The sequence below is a fragment of the Narcine bancroftii genome, chromosome 1, assembly GCF_036971445.1.
Source record: "Narcine bancroftii isolate sNarBan1 chromosome 1, sNarBan1.hap1, whole genome shotgun sequence".
NCBI classification, from domain to species: domain Eukaryota; kingdom Metazoa; phylum Chordata; class Chondrichthyes; order Torpediniformes; family Narcinidae; genus Narcine; species Narcine bancroftii.
The window spans coordinates 423,925,464-423,945,803 of NC_091469.1; the positions used below are offsets into that span (position 1 = coordinate 423,925,464).

Sequence of the window (20,340 nt, forward strand, 5' to 3'; positions counted from 1 at the left end):
TATATCAAGAAGAGAGACAAAATTCTTTTAGATGACAGCTTCATCTAATCCTACATTTTCTTTTTCTTTGAGAAATGTCTGCTTTTTTAATGTTGCTTCAGATATCTTGTACTTTTTTTTCTTTTTCTTTCTTCAGAGGATGTGTTGATTCTTTATGTTTATAGTAAGGAGCAAATCCGGCTGCCATTTCCTGCCAAACATCCCTTCTATTCCCACATTTCCAAGTTTGCAGTTTTTCCAAGCTTCATCTCATCAGACGACCCGAACACTGGTGTAAGAGCTGGACCCTTGCTGCCCATTAATCCCAATGTTCCTGCAAGAGGTCACAATGTCACCGTGTCTCAGAAAACTAAAGGTAACAAATTTGCATAAATATTTATGAAGAAGCTCATAGAATATGCCAAAGTTTTGTACTGCTCATGACTTTATTCCTAATAAATATTATTAATATAAACATTCAACAATATTTTCTGAAACTAATGTTCAAAATCCATCTCGAGGCAATCTAGCGCAATCCTCCCTTTTTTTTAATGAATGTCTTAAATGAATAGTAAATGACTATCAATAAAATTGAAAATGTTGGACTTGAAGAGAAATATAAAATGTTTAAAACACATGGCCTGACAGGCACCATCGGTGAAGTCATCATGTTGCAGGTCAGTGCTCTTGATCAGAATTTTGAAAGAAGACAGGAGGTGGCTAGAGCAAAGAGGATATCAGATTGGGCAGTGCAATTACTCAAGCATGTGTGACAGCGAGTCTTGGTCAGGATGTGGAGAGCAGTGGAAACCACAGAGGGGGATCAGTGAGAGAAAGACTCTCAAAACAGCCTTCAAAGAGGAACATTTCTTCAAAGTCAGCATGTCTTGAAGAGACTTTGCAGTGGAATTGCAAGCTTGAGACACACAGAAGATGGCAGATGCTGGAATCTGATGCTAAGCACAATCTACTGGAGGAACTCAATGGTTTGAACTGCATCAGTGGGAGAGAAGGAATGGTAGACACTTCAGGCCGGAACCCTTTATCAATTATTCCTCATGGTTATCTCTATAACAGAGGTGCCCAACCTTTAATTTAGACATAAAGCATGGTAAAATACTATTTTGGCCCATGAGTACATACTGGGGCTGTAGATTAATTGGGTGGCATGGGCTCTGTACTGACAATAACCACAACAGCAGTGCAAGTAAGACAGCTTTAATAAACTAATATTTACACTAAGAGGTCTTGTCTCTCTGCAAGAAAAACCTGGAAGGCTAGACTGTAGCTCCGGACTGCTTTATATACAAGGTCACTGGGATGACCCCTGGTGACCTAGTGGTGTAATTACATATCACCATATTCACTCCCCCTTAAAAAATTATCTCCCACCACCCCCCCCCCCCCCACTGCATCCTTCCCTTGTTTGTAAGTTCATAAGTCCAAAATTTCTCGTGGCTTCCATTGCCTTCTGGACCTCCTCGGTAGTGGTATAAGGGTGGGGAGTGCAGTCTGCCTTTCGGCCTTTCTTGGTGGAGATGTGGGAGTGGGAAGTACTGGTTGGTCATGTGGCCGTGTGGGCTGGTGATCATCTTGTATGGGATTAGGTCCTGCCATCAAGTCTAGGGTGGTGATATTTTGTGGGGTGGGCGTACCCAGGGTCCTGATTTCTGGGGTGGGTGGTATAGTCCTCTGGGGTGACTCGATGGATGACTGTTCTAGTGACTGCTGCTGCGCTCCTTGTTGATCCATAGACATCCGTGTTTCCTCCATGTTGTTCACACATCCGGCCGGCACGAGATCCCTGGTGGCCACTGAGTCTTCTCTTCCATCTGGGAATGTGACGAAGGCGTACTGAGGGTTTGTGTGCCACAACTCCACTTGATCCACCAGCGGGTCCGCTTTGTGGGGTCTGCAGTGCTTCCGGAGGAGAACAGGTCCTGGTGTCATCATCCATTTAGGCAGCACTGTGCCCGTCGTGGCTTTCCTTGTGAAAGAAAAGATGCGATCATGTGGGGTCATGTTAGTGGCAGTACACAACAAAGAATGTATAGAGTGTAGGGCTTCTGGCAACACTTCTTGCCATCTAGTAACAGGCAGGTCTTTTGCTTTTAAAGTCAAGAGGACCGTTTTCCAGATAGTGGCATTTTCCCTTTCGACTTGTCCATTCCCCCTGGGATTGTAATTTATAGTGTGGCTGGTAGTAATCCCTCTCTCATGCAGGTACTGCTGTACTTCTGCGCTCATGAATGCAGCACCTCTGTCTCTATGAATGTAGTTCGGGTACCCAAATATGCTGAAGATGGGTTGGAGGCATTTTATAACAGTGACTGCTGAGACATCAGAACACGGGATTGCGAAGGGGAAATGGGAATATTCATCTATTACGTTTAGGAAATAGACATTTCTATTATTGGACTGGAGCGGGCCTTTAAAATCGAGGCTGAGGCACTCAAAAGGTTTAGTAGCTTTTATCAGGGTGGCTTTGTCTGGCCAGTAAAATTGCGGTTTGCATTCCACACAGATGGGGCAGTTCTTGTTCACTGACCTCACTTCCTCTACTGAAAATGGGAGGTTTTGGATTTTAATGAAGCGAAACAGTCTAGCGACCCTGGGTGGCCCAGCTCATTGTGCAAGTTCTGCAACTGGGACGTATGGTTAAGGATGGCACAAGTGCCTCTGGATAGTGCATCTGGGGGTTCATTGAGTCTCCCGGGGCGGTATAGAATGTTGTAGTTAAATGTAGACAATTCTATCTGCCAGTGCAGGATTTTGTCGTTCTTAATTCTCCCCTGTTCTGGTTATCGAACATAAAAGCCACAGACCGTTGGTCCGTGACGAGGGTGAAGTGTTTGCACGCCAGATAATGTCGCCTGTGCCTTACTGCTTCCACAATGGCTAAGGCCTCCTTCTCTTCTGCTGAGTGTCTTATTTCTGTAGGGTTCGTGAGAAAAAGGCCACTTGGTTTAGGGTGGCTGCCACATCGGATGCATCCGTTTCTACTTGAAACGGGATTGACTCATCTATGGACCACATGGTAGCTTTAGCGATATGGTCCCTAATGTCCTTGAATGCTCTGGTGGCTGCTGGGCACAGTGGGAAAACTGAGGCTTTTGTAAGTGGGCAGGCCCTGTCGTCGTAGTTGGGAACCCATTGGGCATAGTAAGCGAACAGCCCCAAACACCTTTTTAGTGCTTTCAGTGTGTGTGGCACTGGGAGGTCTAGGAGAGGGCGCATATGGGCTGGGTCTGGGCTGATTTCCCTGTTCTGCACTATGTAGCCGAGGATTGACAACTTCCTGGCGCTAAAGACGCATTTGTCCCTGTTGTACGTTAGGTTCCTTTCCTAGGCTGCCTGGAAGAAGTGTTTTAAATTCATGTCATTATCCTCCTAAGTGTGGCCACAGATTGTCACATTGTCTAAGTAGGGGAACACCGCTTTCAGTTGGAACTCATCTACTATTCGGTCCATTTCTCTCTGAAACAGGGACAGTCCATTGGTGACACCGAAGGGAAGTCACAGAAATTGATACAGCCTGCCATCTGCCTCAAATGCCATGTAAATGCGATCGTTGTTTCTAATGGGCAGTTGGTGGTATGCTACCTTCAGATGGAGAACACCTTATACTGCACAATGTTGTTGACCATGTCTGCTATGCGTGGCAGGGGGTAGGTATCTAGTTCTGTAAATTTGTTGATTGTCTTGCTGTAATCCACTACCATGCGCAGTTTTTCTCCTAACTTTACTACAACCACTTGGGCTCTCCAGGGGCTGGTGCTCTGCTCTATGATGCCCTCCTGTAGTAGCCTGTGGACCTCTGTCTTAATGAAGGCTCTATCCCTCGGGCTGTACCACCTGCTCTTTGTGGCTATTGGTGTGCATTCTGGGGTCAGGTGTGTGAACAGCAGAGGGGGTTCTAGGTTCAGGACAGACAGGCTGCAGTGTTGTTTCTTCGTAAGGCGTAGTGGGGGGTGAGGCCCGTTGTGCACTATTGTAATGCTTTCTAACTGGCACTGAAAATCTAACCCCAATAGTACCGGGGCACAGAGGTGAGGGAGTACTTCGTATTTTGTGCCTTGGATTTCTAGAGTAACCCTGCAAAACTGTTTTACCTCAGCCACAAGGCTGCTGGCTGCTAACAGGATCTGGTAAACTTTCAGTGCTTCCACTATCTATTAAGCAATTTACCCTCACATCATTAATTTTGATGCACACAGTGGCATCAGATAAATTGTGTGGGCTCACCTGATTCATGCATAGGGAAGCAAATCTGGTGTGTCCTTCCATCCAATAGTACTTGGCGTCATATTCATCTCCTGAAGACTGTGTCCTCTGCTTTGTATCATTTGTCTAAAATGGCCGGCTGCACATGGCATTCTTCTTCTTCTGTTTGTCTGTGGAGAAAGAAGAGCTTTCCCACCTCTCATTAGCATGAGAATGGGCCTTGGCTGTGGCCTTGGGGGTTCTGCAGATTTTTGCATAATGTCCACGTTTTCCACAGTTGGAACAGACATTTTCTCTGGCAGGGCAGAGGGCTCTGGGGTGCTTTCTTTGTCCACAGAAAAAGCACTTGGGACCCTCAAGGTGCTGCTGCTGCCGCTGTGAATTCCTGTGAGGCAACATACTTTTCTTTTTGTGCGGCTAGAGAGTCCAGCAGTGTGACGTTTGTCCAAGCCCCAGGGTCCTGTGCGTACTACTCCAATTCTTTTCTAAAGCTTCTGCAATAGTCTCTGCCTCATCTAGCCCCACCATTCCTTTCTCCAGCAATCGATGTCCTGTCTCAGTATGCCCGCAACAATTCTATCCCTAATAAGGTCCTCCGCACACTCCTGAGCTGATACTCCTTTAAAGTTGCAGCCTCTTGCCAGGTCTTTCAGAGAGAGTATAAAGTCTCTGGCAGATCCTCCTACTTGTTGTGACCTGGTCATGAGTCTGTACCAGGAGTGGAGTTTGCTATTCCCCCTTACTGTAATGCCTCTGTAAAATGCTCATTGCCTCTTGGTAGGACCTGGCATCTTGTATAAGGGAGTAAGGGTGGTCTCCCAGCTGGGCTAACAGCAACATTAATAGCTCTTTATCCGATGCTTCAGCACCCTCCACGTAATTCAGAAAGCATCTCTGCCAGTGGCCGAAGTGCGTGCCGGCTCCGGGATTTCTGGAGTCAAGCTCCAGCCTGTCTGGTTGCAGCACATGGCTAAGCCGCAGTCTTTGGTCCCTTAGGTGTAGCAAGGATGGACCCTGGGGTACTGGGAGCTGCTGGTAGAGCCTCCCTCTGTGGGGCTTATGTCTGCTGGAGGAGTAACCTGGGTGCCTGGGGCTGTTGGCTGAGTCTCTGGCTTTGGGACATTTGCAGCGGGCTTAGGGGGGGCAGGGTGGGAATCCCAGTGGTAGTGTCAGGTCTCCGTGGTTCTGGGGAAACTGCTGCTGGGGGAGTGACGGTAGTGGTGTCTGTTTTCCCTGGCTCTGGAGTGGTTGGGAATTCTGCACATATGTGGCGATCGGGAGCACGACTTGTGGAGATCCTTCCACCCGCACTTGTAGTGGCCCCTTTCTGATCAGACCGGGGTTTAGGGTCGGTGGCACCTGTACCGGCGAACCCATGTGCAGGCAGGGCTCTTGGCCATTTCTTACCTGCCCTATCGTACTTCTGTGGTCTTCCCTGCATTCCACCACGATTCCAGTACAGCGGTTCCTCATCATCTCTGTCCTCGGAAGCACGTGCGTGCTAGTCGTCCCCAGATTCCATTCCTCAGGAAGAGTCTCCAGGTGGTCGGGAATGCGCGTTGGAGCGGAAGCAACTTCCATCCTAGTAGCTATCATATTAGTTTATTAAATTATACTGACAATAACCACAACAGCAGTGCAAGTAAGACAACTTTAATAAACTAATATGTACACTAAGAGGTCTTGTCTCTCTGTATATCAAACCTGGAAGGTTAGACTATAGCTCTGGACTGCTTTATATATAAGGTCACTGGGATGACCCCTGGTGACCTAGTGGTGTAATTACATATCACCACAGGCTCGATGGCCTAAATGGTCTGTTACCATGCTGTATGTCTAAATTAAAAATTAAAAAGTTGGCCACCCCTATGTAGATTCCCTTCTACCAGAGTGGACTGGACTCTTGAAAATATTACATCTATTTCACAATCCAATCTTGGTAAATCAAGAAGAGACGCCTGATTCTTACATTCAGCGTTCAACGGACCCTCATTCACAATTACCAATACTTCCAAAGAGATTCCACCTTTCGGCATGCAGTCCCCTCACTTTCAGCATTTTAAAATAAAAATTCTGTCTTCCCAACTCTCTGGTCTCGTCTCCGGTTCCCATGAATTATCACAAGATCACAAGACAAAGGAACATTTGCAGGCCACTAGGCCCATCGAGTCTGTTCTGTAAATCTACACAAAGCTACTCTACGCTAGTTCAAATTTCCTGCCTTTTCCAATATCCCTTGATGTCCTCACTAATGAGATACTTGTCTATTTCTTATTTAAATACTCGCTGTATGCGGCAGTGGCTTCCACAGATCCACGACCCTCTGGCTAACGAAGTTCTTCCTAATCTCTGTTTTATATGGAAAACCTCTAATTTTCAGACTATGACCCCTTGTCCTCGATTCACCCACCAAGGGAAACATCTTACCCGCATCCACCCAATCTAAACCTTTCAAAATTCGAAATGCCTCTATGTGATCTCCTCTCATTTTCCTATACTCCAATGAATACAACCCAAGAGCTGCCAAATGTTCCTTGTGCGTTAGCCCTTGCATTCCGGGAATCATCCTAGAAAATCTCCTCTGCACCTTCTCCAAAAACATCACATCCTTTCTAAGATAAGGGGCCCAAAACTGCACACAGTACTCCAAATGAGATCTCACCAGTGCCCCAAAGGGCCTCATCAACACCTCTTTACTCTTACACACTATTCCTCTTGAAATGAATGCCAACATAGCATTCGCTTTCTTCACTACCAATTTCACCTGGTCATTAACTTTTAGGTTTCCCTGCACGAGGACACCCACATCCCTTTGCACATCCAAGGTCTGAATTTTCACCCCATCCAAATAGCATTCTGCCTGTTTATTTCCACTGCCAAAATGTACAACTGTACATTTCTCTATGATAAATCTCATCTGCCATAATTTTTCCCTGTCTCCTAATCTGTCGATATCCTTTTGTTCTTAAGGCTATTTCCCATGCAACTACATGAGAGAAAACACCTTTCACCTCTTTCTTTCTGCTTAAAGAAATCTCTTGGTGCCTGCCACATTGACCACCGCCAGTGGGCTGATATCGCCTCCAACCGTGCATCTTGGCGCCTCACAGTTTGGCGGGCAGCAACCTCCTTTGAAGAAGACTGCAGAGCCCACATCACTGACAAAAGACAAAGGAGGAAAAACCCAACACCCAACCCCAACCAACCAATTTTCCCTTGCAACCGCTGCAACCGTGCCTGCCTGTCCCGCATCGGACTTGTCGGTCACCAACGAGCCTGCAGCAGACGTGAACATACCCCTCCATAAATCTTTGCCCGCGAAGCCAAGCCAAAGAAAGAAGAAAACATGAGAGAAAACACCTTTCACCTCTTTTCTTCCTTTCCCACATTCCAGGAACCCAAACAGTTCTTCCAGAAGAAGCAGTGATTCATTTGAATTTCTAACCAGAGGTTCTGCTTGCCTGGCATTCTAATTCATCTTCTATTTCCCATCATCACACTGCTGCAAGGCTCAACGCAATCTTGAGGAACAACACCTCATCTTCTATCTGAGCATATTGCTTCCTTCAAGACACAATTTTTTTCAACCAAAAAATAGACTTTATTCACGATAAATTATTTACAAAACTGTTCAATGTCTCCTCCCTCCCTTATTTTCATATCTATACATTTCCATCATTGTACATTGTTACACTCATTCCTTGAAGAAGGGCTCAGGCCTGAAACATCGGTAAAATACAGTGCCCTCAAAAATGTTTGTGGCAAAGACACTTTTTTCTTTTATTTGCCGCTGTACTCCACAGTTTAAATTTGTAATCAAATAATACACGTGATTAAAGTGCACATTCCAGATTTTATTCAAGATTATTTGCCCATGTAGAAATTACATCGCCTTTCATATATAGTTCCCTCATTTCAGGGCACATAGTATTTGGGTCATAACAATGATATGTATATTAAAGTAGTCATATTTAGTTCTTTGTTGTATATGACGTATGCAATGGGTGCTTGATGCGTGTGATTCACAAACATCACCAGGTGCTGAGCATGTTTTCTGGTGAAGCTCTGCCAGGCTTCTACTCAGGGCTGGATTAAGGCCACCTGATTCCCTCGATCTTCATATGGTCTAACTGACGAGTCATTAAGACTTAATAAGTCCTGGATGTGAAATAGATTAAAAATTTAGTTTTCTTCCAGGCCAGACCTCACAACTATATTAAATATGACCTGCATATATGTTTTTTTCATTTATTGTGTGTGGGGGGGGGGGGGGAGCTTTTGTGGGGCCCAAGTTCAGCTGCACCATGGTAAATCGGCACTGGAAAAAAAACTCTATGGTCCCCCCTTCCCTTGTTGCCATAAGCATGTGCTAATTTTTCTTAATGGTTAATCCAGGCCTGCCTCTACTGTAGCCATCTTCAGCTCCTGCTTGTTTTGGGGCTTGTCCCCTTAGGTTTCTCTTCAGCAAATGAAAGGCCTACTCAATTGGATTTAGATCGAGTGATTAACTTGGCCATTCAAGAATTTTCCAGTTTTTAGCTTTGAAAAACTCCTTTGTTGCTTTAGCAGTATGTTTGAGATCATTGACTTGCTGTAGGATGAAGCGCCATCCAATGATTTTGGAGCCATTTGCTTGAACTTGAGAAGATAAGATTTCATGTACACCTCAGAATTCATCAGCAGATAGATCATCAATGAAGATAAGTGCAGCAGTACCTGTGGTAGCCATACATGCCCAGGCCATAACACCCCCACCCCATGTTTCCATAGATGAGGTAGTATACTTTGGATCTTGGGCAGTTTCCCATATGCCTCTACAATACTCTTGTGATCACTTTGAAACAGGTTAATCTTGGTCTCATCTGTCCCCAAGACCTTTTTACCAGAAATCTGCAGGCTCTTTCGAATACTTTTTGGAAAACTATAATCTGGCCATCCTTTCTGGGACGAACTAGTGATTTGCATCTTGTAGTGTAATGTCTGTATTTCTGTTCATGAAGTCTTCTGTGGACAGTATTTGTTGACAAATTCCCACCTGCCTCCTGAAGAGTGTTTCTGATCTGTCACACAGGCGTATGCGGATTTTTCTTCATTATGATGAGAATCCTTCTGCCATCAGCAGTGGAGATCTTCCTTGGAAATCAGTCCCTTTGCGTTTACTGAGCTCACCAGTTCACTCTTTCTTCTTAATGATATTCCAAACTGTTGATTTTGGTAATCCTAAGGTTGGATCAATGTCTGTTACTGTTTTATTCTCATAACGGCTTCTTTGTCTTTCATTGGCACAACTCTGGTCCTCATGTTGAAAAATGGCAACTTTAGACTCCAAAGGTGATCAAAAGCTTAGAGGCAAGCCTAGCTCTCTTAAACTTACAAGTACTCACAAATACCTGTGACGTTAAATGTCCCAAACATTGTGGTGCCCTGAAATGGGGGCACCTTCTATAAAAAGTGCTGTAATTTCTACATGGTCAAACCAAAATGTACACAAATAACCTTAAATAAATTCTGGAATATGAACTTTAATCACACAAACTGTTTGATTACAAATTTAAAACTATGGAGCGCATAGACAAATTTTTTTTTAAAGTTCTTTTGTCCCAAACATCAGAGAGTCACTATATCTTTATCTTCTATGGAGGCTCCGCTACCTGCTGAGGTCCTCCAGCATTTCTCTGTTTTTAACTATAATCACAGTGTCTGCAAACTTTCATGTTTCACTCCATTGTTACATTCAACTTGTCAGCCACAAACGAGCCTGCAGCTGACGTGGACATTACCCCTCCATAAATCTTCGTCCGCAAAGCCAACCCAAAGAAAGAAGAAAGAAAGAAAGAAAGGAAAGAATACCATTACTACCATGTGGCATCTTGTCATTACTCCATCCTCGTTGTTTAAAGGGCTTTCCCTCAGTCTCAGCCCCTCGATGCCTTGTAATGGAAGGATACTAGACTGCGATCCTTCCCCACAGTGCCCTCTTGTTTGCTGACTTACACTTCAGTGCATCCCTCAGCACATACTCCTGCTACCTGGAATGTGCCAGTCAGCAGAATTCTCTCTCCAGCTTCTCTAGCATCTCCGCATGCTGAAAGACCAATGAGTTTCTCCAAGTTGATGGTCTTCCAGCAGTTCTGGATGTCTGAGTCTGTATGCATTTCCAGGAACAGTGCATAAATCAGAGAGTCCTTTATCACGCTGCTGCTGGGGATGAACCATGACAAGGACTCTTGCGTCCTTCTCCACACACTTTGCATAGAGGTGGCTGACTGCCCAAAGTCGTCTCCAGGACAATGTGTGTTCTGGGTGATATTCTGGTTGTTCAAGAAGGATCTGACTGGGAGGGCTCCTCTCACCACCAGCCAGGTCAAGTCCTGTTGCTTGTTCATGAGCATTGGAGGTGAGGCACTCTTATCCAGAGATGGGCTGCTCAGGATACCACTCTACCGTGTCTCCCAGTTTCTGCAGGACATTCCATGCTGACCACAGACTGATGGGCTTGTGGTCTAAGGTGTTCATCAGGTAAAGCTTTTCCATTAAGGATAGATGATGTTGCTAAGTCAAGCTGACTGGGATATTGTGTGGCAACGGGGCCAGGCCCATCCTTTGCAACAGCTAGGACAGGTAAATCCTCAGCACATAGTGGCACTTGGTGTCCTTGTATATTGGTTCCACACACAGCCTGATGCAGCCACAAAGCTGGTCATCAGGATGAGGGCCATGTTGGGACCACCCTTGCTTCTATTGTCTGGTGACATATAAGTGGTGACTCTTTGGATCCTTCCCATCTTGGATCCCTATATGAACTGGAAAACTGCTCTTCCAGTACGGATAGTACCTCACATTTGATGATCAGGTACTGCACCCACTGACCAATTTCTTTTTTTTTAAACTTTATTTAAAATTTTATGACATGAATAAAATAAAAATTACATTTAAAGAAATAATAAAAAATAAGATAATAAAAATTAGAATACTACATCATTAAACTACACAAATTAACCCCCCCCAATAATTATAACACAACATTAATCATCTAATTTAAAATTAGTCCAACCCTCCCCCCAAAATAAAGAGTGAAGAATTAATTAACAATGTTGTAAATAAAATAAAAAAACCCCACTTACAAAAAAAAAGATAAAACTTAACAACAAAAATTACTAACAACAAAAAAAATCAATACTAAAATAATACCCTTAAACATATATTTAAATCAAACATAATACATGTATTTAACAAATGAAATCCACTTTAAAACTAAGTTCAAATATTAAAATCATATATCAACCACATATCTGTTATACAAAAAATCATAATTAATAATACATAAATACAGAATTTCCATTAATACCAAGTTTCCTTTATAATTCCCTTAGCCTGGCAACTATCGGCCTGTAAGTTTGACGTCTGTGGTAGGTAAATTAATGGAGAAAATTCTTAGAGATAGTACTTATAAACATCTGGATAGACAGGGTCTGATCAGGAGCACTCAACATGGATTTGTGGGAGGAAGGTCATGTTTGACCAATCTGATTGAATTTTTTGAAGAGGTGATTAGGAATGTAGATGAGGGTAGCGCAGTGGATGTTGTCTATATGGACTTCAGTAAGGCCTTCGATAAGGTACCACATAGAAGGTTAGTTAGGAAGGTGCAGTCTTTAGGTATAAATTTTGAGATAGTCAAATGGATTGAACATTGGCTGAAAGGGAGAGGCCAGAGAGTGGTAGTGGATAATTGTCTGTCAGGTTGGAGGCCGGTGACCAGTGGTGTGCCTCAAGGATCTGTATTGGGCCCATTGTTGTTCGTTATATACATTAATGATCTAGATGATGGGGTGATGAATTGGATTAGTAAATATGCAGACGATACTAAGATAGGTGGAATAGTGGATAATGAAGAAGGTTTTCAAGGATTGCAGAGGGATTTGGGCTGCTTAGAAAAGTGGGCTGAAAAATGGCAGATAGAATTTAATGCTGATAAGTGTGGGGTGCTTCATTTTGGTAAGAAGAATCAGAACAGGACATACGTGGTAAATGGGAGAGCATTGATGAATACAGACGAGCAGAAAGATTTAGGAGTAACGGTACGTCGTTCCCTGAAGGTAGAAACTCACATGAATAGGGTGGTGAAGAAGGCTTTTAGTATGCTGACCTTTATCAATCATTGCATGGAATATAGGAGTTGGGAGGTGATGTTGAGATTGTATAAGACGTTGGTGCGGCCTAATTTGGAGTTCTGTGTGCAGTTCTGGTCGCCTAATTATAGGAAGGATATAAACAGAGTGGAGAGAGTGCAGAGAAGGTTTACCAGAATGTTACCTGGGTTTAAGCATCTAGAGTATAGGGAGAGATTGGACAGATTAGGTCTTTATTCTTTGGAGCGTAGAAGGTTGAGAGGGGATTTGATAGAAGTATTTAAGATTATGAAAGGGATAGACAGAGTGGATGTGGATAGACTATTTCCGTTAAGAGGAGGAAAGATTAAAACAAGAGGACATGAGTTAAGAATTAAGGGGCAGAAGTTTAGAGATAACATGAGGGGGAACTTCTTTACTCAGAGAGTGGTAGCCGTGTGGAATGAGCATCCGGGAGAAATAGTGGCGGCGGAGTCAATTGTATTATTTAAGAAAAGGTTGGACAGGTATATGGATGAGAAGAAGATGGAGGGTTATGGGCATTATGCAGGGAGGTGGGACTAGAGAGGGGTGTTTGGTTCAGTGTGGACTAGAAGGGCCTAATGGCCTGTTTCCGTGCTGTAATTGTTATGTTATGTTATGTTATGTTAATTCATCGAGAGAACAAAAACATCCCTTAGAAAAACAATCAGATAAACTTTTTATTCCCTTCCCCTCCCCTTATATAAAAAAAGAAAAAAAAAGAAAAAAAAGTTCAAACTCTTATAAAATTCTCCATATTCTTTATTTATAACATCTTCAAAATTCTCTATCGAAATTAACTTAATTTTATTAAACTCTTCTCCCTCAATGTATTTGTACTTAATTTTCTTCTTTTTCTTCTTATCACCTTTCCCCTCATCTTCCTCTTCATCTAATTCAACATCCTCAATTTTTGACTTTTCTTCTGTGACATCATCCTCTTAAAAAAGAAAGAAAAAAGAAAAAAAAAACCCCCAAAAAAAGAGAAAAAAAAATGGAGAGAAAAAAACCTCCTAATTCCCTCTCAATTACAATCAGAAAACAAAAAGAGTTTTAAAAAAAAAATTTATTTAAAAAAAAATAATAAAAAAAACCCTTCACTTCTTAACCCAAAAATTAAAAAGAAAAAAAAAACAGGTCGGAGGTCACAACTACCTCCTCCTGTTTAAACCGCCCAAAGCGGTAACTCCCCCAAAATATTGGGTGTGAGATAACTCACAGGTAGCTGATGACTTCTGGAAACTAGTGCCCACCCAGTTCCCTCTCCCAACTCCCATTTCATTAAACTATCATCATTATTTAAACTATTTAAACTCTTCTCAAAAAAAAGATAAAAGATTTATTTTTTTTAAATCAATGTTACCACTTCGGTCACCATTGCTTCCATTTCTTTTAAAAATCTGGATACCACCTTACATCTCTACTCTCTTTGGAGACCTTGAAGGACAACATCGTTCCTGAAACTGCATGATTGGTAGAGACTGAGCAAAGTCCATAACCTCTTTAGGATTGTCAAAGAACTTTGGCTAATTTCCATCCTAAAAAATCTTCAGTACCGCAGAATACCTGAATGTTGCCCTATGTCTTTTTTTCCACAACCGTTCTTTCACAGAATTAAATTCGCGTCGTAATAGCATAGTATTAAATCTCCATCTTGAAGCTTTCTGAACATCTTGTGAACTCAAATATTCTAATAATAATAATGAATGATCCGAAACCAATCTAGCCTTATACTCCACAGATGTAACCCTATCCTGCAAATGTGCTGATATTAAAAAATAATCAATTCTAGAAAAAGAATTATGTCGTGAGGAATAAAAAGAAAAATCTTTCTCTGTAGGATTAACTCTTCGCCAAATATCAATTAAATTCAAATCTGCCATCATATTAATCACTTGGATTGCCATCTTAGACTTCTTAATTACTCTTGGGTACTTATCCAATAAAGGCTCCAACACCACATTCAAATCTCCCCCAATCATCACATTAGAGTTCGATTGTCCAAGTAATAAAGACATATCCACAACAAAAGCTGTATCCTCAACATTAGGAGTATAAACATCAAGTAAAGTCCATGCCTCATTAAAGATTGTACAATTTAATTTTAATAATCTTCCACCATTTTTCTCTTCACTCTGTAACTGAAATGGTAGATTCTTATGTACCAAAATTGCCACACCTTTTGCCTTAGAATTAAACGAAGAATAAAAAACTTGCCCAACCCATTCACGTTTGAGTTTCAAATGTTCCTTATCTATTAAATGAGTTTCCTTTGCCATTGCGACCACCGTTTCTTCCAGAAATCAAATTCCCTTCTTGCAGCTCTGCCCTCTTTGGAGACCGTGGAGGACTATGTCGTTCCTGGAATTGCTTAATTGGTAAAGACTGAACAAAATCCATAGCTTCTTTAGGATTATCAAAGAACTTTGGTTGATATCCATCCTGAAAAATCTTCAGTACCGCAGGGTATCTAAATGTTGCCTTATATTCTTTTTTCCACAATAATTCTTTCACAGATTTAAATTCACGTCGTTGAAACATAATTTCCTGACTCAAATCCGGATACACAATTACTCTGAACCATCAAAGGAGATTTGTTTTGCTGTGCATTTCTAATAGCCATACGTAAAATAGTCTCTCTATCACAGTAATTTAAACAGCGAACCAGAACAGGTCTTGGATTCTGTCCTGAAAAAGGTCTCCTTCTCAAAGCTCTATGAGCCCGTTCCAATATTAAACCTTCAGGAAATTTATCTTGTCCCAACACTTGTGGAATCCATTCAGTGAAAAATTTTCTTGGATCTGGCCCTTCTATGCCTTCTGGCAAGCTTTCACATTATTCTGTCTGGATTGGTTCTCCAAATAATCAACCTTTTTTGCTAAATTTTTATTCTGAATCTGTAACGTTTCAATTGTTCTATTCATATCTTGCAATTGATCTTGTACATCAGATAATCCTTGATCACACATCTCAAGTCTTTCAATAGTTTCAACTTTAAAAGCTCCATAATCAGCCATCTGTTGAGTATTGACATCCACCAATGCATTAATCTTAGAAGTAAGATTATTCATAGAATCATCTAAATGCATAGAACCACTGACCAATTTCTGATGGACTTTTGCAATCTAATACAACTAATTCTTGTTGCATGCCTCGGCCCCTCCTAACCAGATTTCCAATACCTTTGGGTAGTAAGATCTGTCTGTGAAGGGGATGGTGGACTGGTTGGGCCCATTATCAAAGAGCAGTGCCCCTCTCTTCTTTGGTTTACCCTGGCAGCCAATGCAGACTCATATTGGCTTCAGATGCTGATGAATCTGTGAATCGATCATGAGACTGAAGAGAAGGTGGTGACATTGTCCATGTACAGGGAGGCTTTGACTTGCACCTCCAATGCCTGGAAACATCACTCCTTTAATGTCCTTGTCCTTCTTGATGGATTCAGCAAAGGTAGCACATAAATAAGACTGGAGGGAGCAGGCAACCACGCCTGATTCCAGACTTGATGGGGAAGCTGTCCATTTTTAACCCATTGATTTGGACTGCGTTATAGACGTCTGTGTAGAGAAGTTTAATCCAATTCCAGATTCCCTCCCCAAAACCCATTTTAGAGAGCACATCCATTATATACATGTGCAATATCCAGTCAAAAACCTTCTCCTAGTCTCAGCTGACCAGATAGGTGTCCAATCCCTGTCCTGAATGTAGGCTATGATATCACTGAGCAGCGTGAAGCTGTCGGAGATGTTCCTGCCTGAAATTGTGCAGATTTGATCTGGGTGGATCACATACCTCAAGGTAGTCTTGACTTGATTGGTGATTGCTTTGGACATAATTTTGTACTCAATGTCTAATAATGATATGGGTCTCCAATTCCATGTATCCTCCTTATCTCCCTTCTGTTTGCAGATGAATGTGAAGATGTGCCTCCTCATGGATTCTGACATGCTGCCTGCCAGGAGTATAGCGTTGCATACTTCCAGCAGGTCTGAACCCACCCAGTCCCACGAGCCATGTATAACTCAGCCGGTAAGCCTTTGCTTCCTGGAGTTTTACTTGAGCCAAAGGAATGGATGGAGCCCATCTGCTATGCCACAGTGATTGGCTGGTCCAGACTTTCCCGCTTGCTGTCATCTACAACCTCTGTGATAGAGGACAGGAAGTTTTGGGAGGCCATTCTATCTGTAGCATTTGTGTCGTATAGTTCAGCATAAAAGAATCTGCTGATCCTCTGAATGCCTGACTGTGAGGATGTGACTGAGATGTCCTCAAGGTTGTGGATCACAGACTCCCTGTTGGAACATGATCACATCTCATCCTTCTCAACTGTGCTGACTCTGGATAGGAAAATGATCTTGGAGGACTCTTGGTGAATAGTGCAGCTTGCCTGTTCTTTACCTCTCAGAATATTTATCTCACCTGCAGGGTTGCTGAAGGCATTGCACAGTTGTGTGTCCTTCATCATCTCTATCAGGAGTCTGGAAGAGCTGTCCAGCCTCCTGTTGGCATTGCTGGATTGTCTGGCCACATTGATGATGTAGTTGGTCACCGGCCAGAATGATTGGACTGCACTTTGCCAGCAATGAAGGGAGCATTTGGAAGACGGCCAGCCTCTTGTTCTGCTCAGGTGAGGTGTTCAGGTTGATCAGCTGGAGTGGGGTGTCAAGATATGTTCGGTCCACCACAAGGAGAAGTCCCCCCTCCACCTCTTTAACTTCAGTGATTACTAAGTTACCTCCTGCCAGCAAGATACCCAGTCCAGATGCATGAGAGTCATTCTTCCCGACCATACACACAACTCATGGGACCCCCATCATGACCACCTTCAATAGTTTTTGAGATGTAGTAGCCTTCTCTAATGCATGACAGTTACATCTGCCTTGATTTTGGTATGGTATTGCGAGGCATTTACACATTGCGTAGTAATGTGTTGCGCGTTGAGCGTTGCTATTTTAATCTCCATTGTTGTATATTGGGGTCTCCAGTTCGCAATCCATGTAGTCCAGAGTCAATTAGCCTGAGCCCTCATGCCCTCCGCTTTAGTGAACTGCAGCACTGTTTTCAGGCTCAGAAATAGGAGGTGATCTTCCTGGGATGTGGGGTCTCCTCAGGCAAAGCTGGTGGTGTCACTGAGGGAGATCCTGCTCCTCCATCTTCTGGCTAGCTTGTATTCCTCTAGCTGGGGGGGGCAATAGCCTCTGTAAATGCTCCAACTTTAGTTCACTTGGTTTTACTTTGGCCATTTCTCCCTGTCATCATGTTGAAACCGTTTCCCTTTTTCTACGTGAACAAAGAAGCATTATGTGCTGAAGACTGCCCCATTAACCCTTTTGGACCCAACCTATCAGGGACTCCTGCAAAGGCAATGCATATTGGAAATGTCTGCTCTTCCTCATTGGGTTCATTAAAATATTTCACTCATGTCTGAGACAAAGTGGAAGAACAAACGTGACTGCAGCTTTTTCTGACTACTCAGCATTATACCAGAACAAAACCAGAATGAATTTCATAACCTTCTTTGTGTCATTGACTGTCAATATAAGTTTGGACGCATTGAAAAATAAAAGCCCTATTCCCCCAACACTGAAACCAAAATTCCAAATTAAATTTATGAATGAATTTGTTATATAGAAATTGTGTTTGTATTGATTTGTGGTAATTGCCTGTGTTTGTTTTCCTCTCCTTGTGCCTCAGACCAATGCTTCTCCCAGGAGTTGCAAAATGGTTGGTGCAAAGCTGTTGAATTAATCTTTTAAGATGAGTTGTTGATTAGATGATACTTTAAAAGAACTGACAAAAAAAAGAGGTTTTTTGTATTGTGTAAAATAGAATCAACCTGATGATGAAAAGAGACACGTGTTTCCCTCATTAACCACCATTATTACAACCATACACCGCCAATGATGCACCGTCAATTGTCACAAAAAAGAATGAAGTTGTGAAACTGACAGGCTTTTATTAACTATAGTCTGGAACAACCTCATTGACTGATCAAGGCAGAGTGGAATGGAGTGCATGCATAGGGCTATGGGTAGCATCGGTCTCGGGAGGCGTGTCCAGCCAGCAGCAGCCAATCATAGCATAACAGCACACCATCATTAACTCCAATCGCAGCCACACAGGCTTTTCCTCATTGATCACCTCTACAGCCACACAGGCTTTCTTGTATTAACCACCACTGCAGAAATAACAGAGAAATATGGGTAGGTTGCAAATCAAAGCTTCAATTATATGGTGAGAGGAAAAAGGAAGAATCAGCATCTATGGACTTGAGTTGGGTCAGTGCAGGGATGTGGGAATTGCAATTAGTTGTTGCTGAATGTTCTGAGATGCGAATAGACAATATCCTGGCTGGGGTCTTTGAAGAAGACATACAGCAATTGAGATATGAGGGGTATTGGTTTAAAAAAAAAACCAACCAGTAGAAGAATCTTTTGGCAGTTCCTCACAGGCTGGACCTAATTAAGCTTCAATTAAGACAACCTTGCCTTGTACCACTCGTGAATCATACCAGAAATGAATTTTAACCAAGTGATGTCAAATGTGTTGCATTATGATTTGACCACATTGTACAAGATTGAGCACGTGCATGTTGGATCCAGATCAAGAAATGTACAAAGAATAACCCAATCACCATTTGACTAAATTCCTTTGCTTAAAACTCATTGTTCTACACAAATGTATTTTTTGGGGGGGTTCTGTATTCTATTAACACTGAGATTAAAGAAACAATTTTTTTCTGACTTTTTAAAAGAAGTTGAGTTGTGAACACAAAATTAGGTTCAGTAGTGGATGACTCAAACCATTTTGAGTTAATATCTATTGATTCTAGTATTAACTACAGGCACTTAAGATGCATTCATTTTTAATTATTTTTCTTGAATTTCTATGTTCGGATATATAATTTCTTGAACGATCACCTCTGAACAAAATCATTTCAACCAATTAAATTGATAAATTCCTGATGAAAAGATTGCCTTTTTAATTATTTTGTTGAGTTTTATAAATAGCCATAGAACTAATTCTTTACCATCAATCTCAGGATTTCCATTTAGACTTGAGAAACAAGAAATACCCATGGAGGCTAAGGTTTTACAATGGCCAGGACAAGAAGGATATTTTCATGTAAGTTTGTATCCTCAAAACTGAAAAATATAATTTCTCTTTGATTTTTCCACTCAATTTAACACGTGAAAATTGCACTCTTAAATGGGAAATCTTTGATTTTATTTTTTGATAGCTCCTATCAAATTCTTCAAAGAATAGATCATTACTACAATTACTGTCTGGATATATTCTATGATCCAACCAATATTTTAAAAGCTTCAAGGACCAACCAAGATTTCAACTCACCCCATAATGCAGGAATTTCACAGCAGAAATTAATTAAGAAGCTGAAATGTATGGTCACTGTGTTACAAAATTAATTTACTTCTAAAATAATCTTGGATAATTTTCAATTACTTTACCATAACATCCAGACAATTCAGCTGTTCAGCACAAATTTATATGTCCCAACTCATATGAATAGAATCTCCTCTCCCCGCTGTTTGGTCAATTTTTTGAGTTTAGTTAAATACTACAGATACTGTGTATTGTCATGTAATAAAACAGTAATGTAATATTACACAAAATTGCTTTTAGTCTGCCATATGGCAGACAAAGATTCACCATCACCCCTTACAGTCAGAGAAAGAGAAGCAAAAGAGAGTCCCCCAGAGTAACCAAGTGTCTGTGTATTGACCTCCAATGCTCCTGCAGCCTCTGCAGCTGCACAAGTCAATAGACAATAGATAAGAGAGTTAAATTTATATCTGATTGTGTCAAGAAAGACCTTCCTGAGAATCCAAGTCATATGATTAAAATGAATGCAATCCCAGCATAATACTCTGTTCTCGGTTACCATCCAGTTTGATTCTGTTGGACTTGATTGCCTAGTTAAACCTAAAAGTACTCATGGAAATTGAGAAAAAAATCATGGTT

The 20,340-nt window shown here is 41.9% G+C and overlaps 1 protein-coding gene across 5 annotated transcripts in view; it reads left to right on the forward strand.

Annotated features, from left to right (window-relative positions):
• LOC138751621 (sperm-associated microtubule inner protein 4) overlaps window positions 1–20,340 on the forward strand; it is a 70,071-nt gene that overhangs the window by 41,755 nt on the left and 7,976 nt on the right. For 4 of the 5 annotated variants that reach the window (XM_069914146.1, XM_069914149.1, XM_069914148.1 and 1 more), the window contains 2 exons: window positions 165–355; window positions 19,400–19,482. In XM_069914146.1, coding sequence (XP_069770247.1) covers window positions 165–355; window positions 19,400–19,482 — 274 coding nt within the window. Of the gene's footprint in view, window positions 1–136; window positions 356–19,399; window positions 19,483–20,340 lie in introns of all 5 variants that reach the window. The other variant, XM_069914150.1, reaches the window with a different exon arrangement.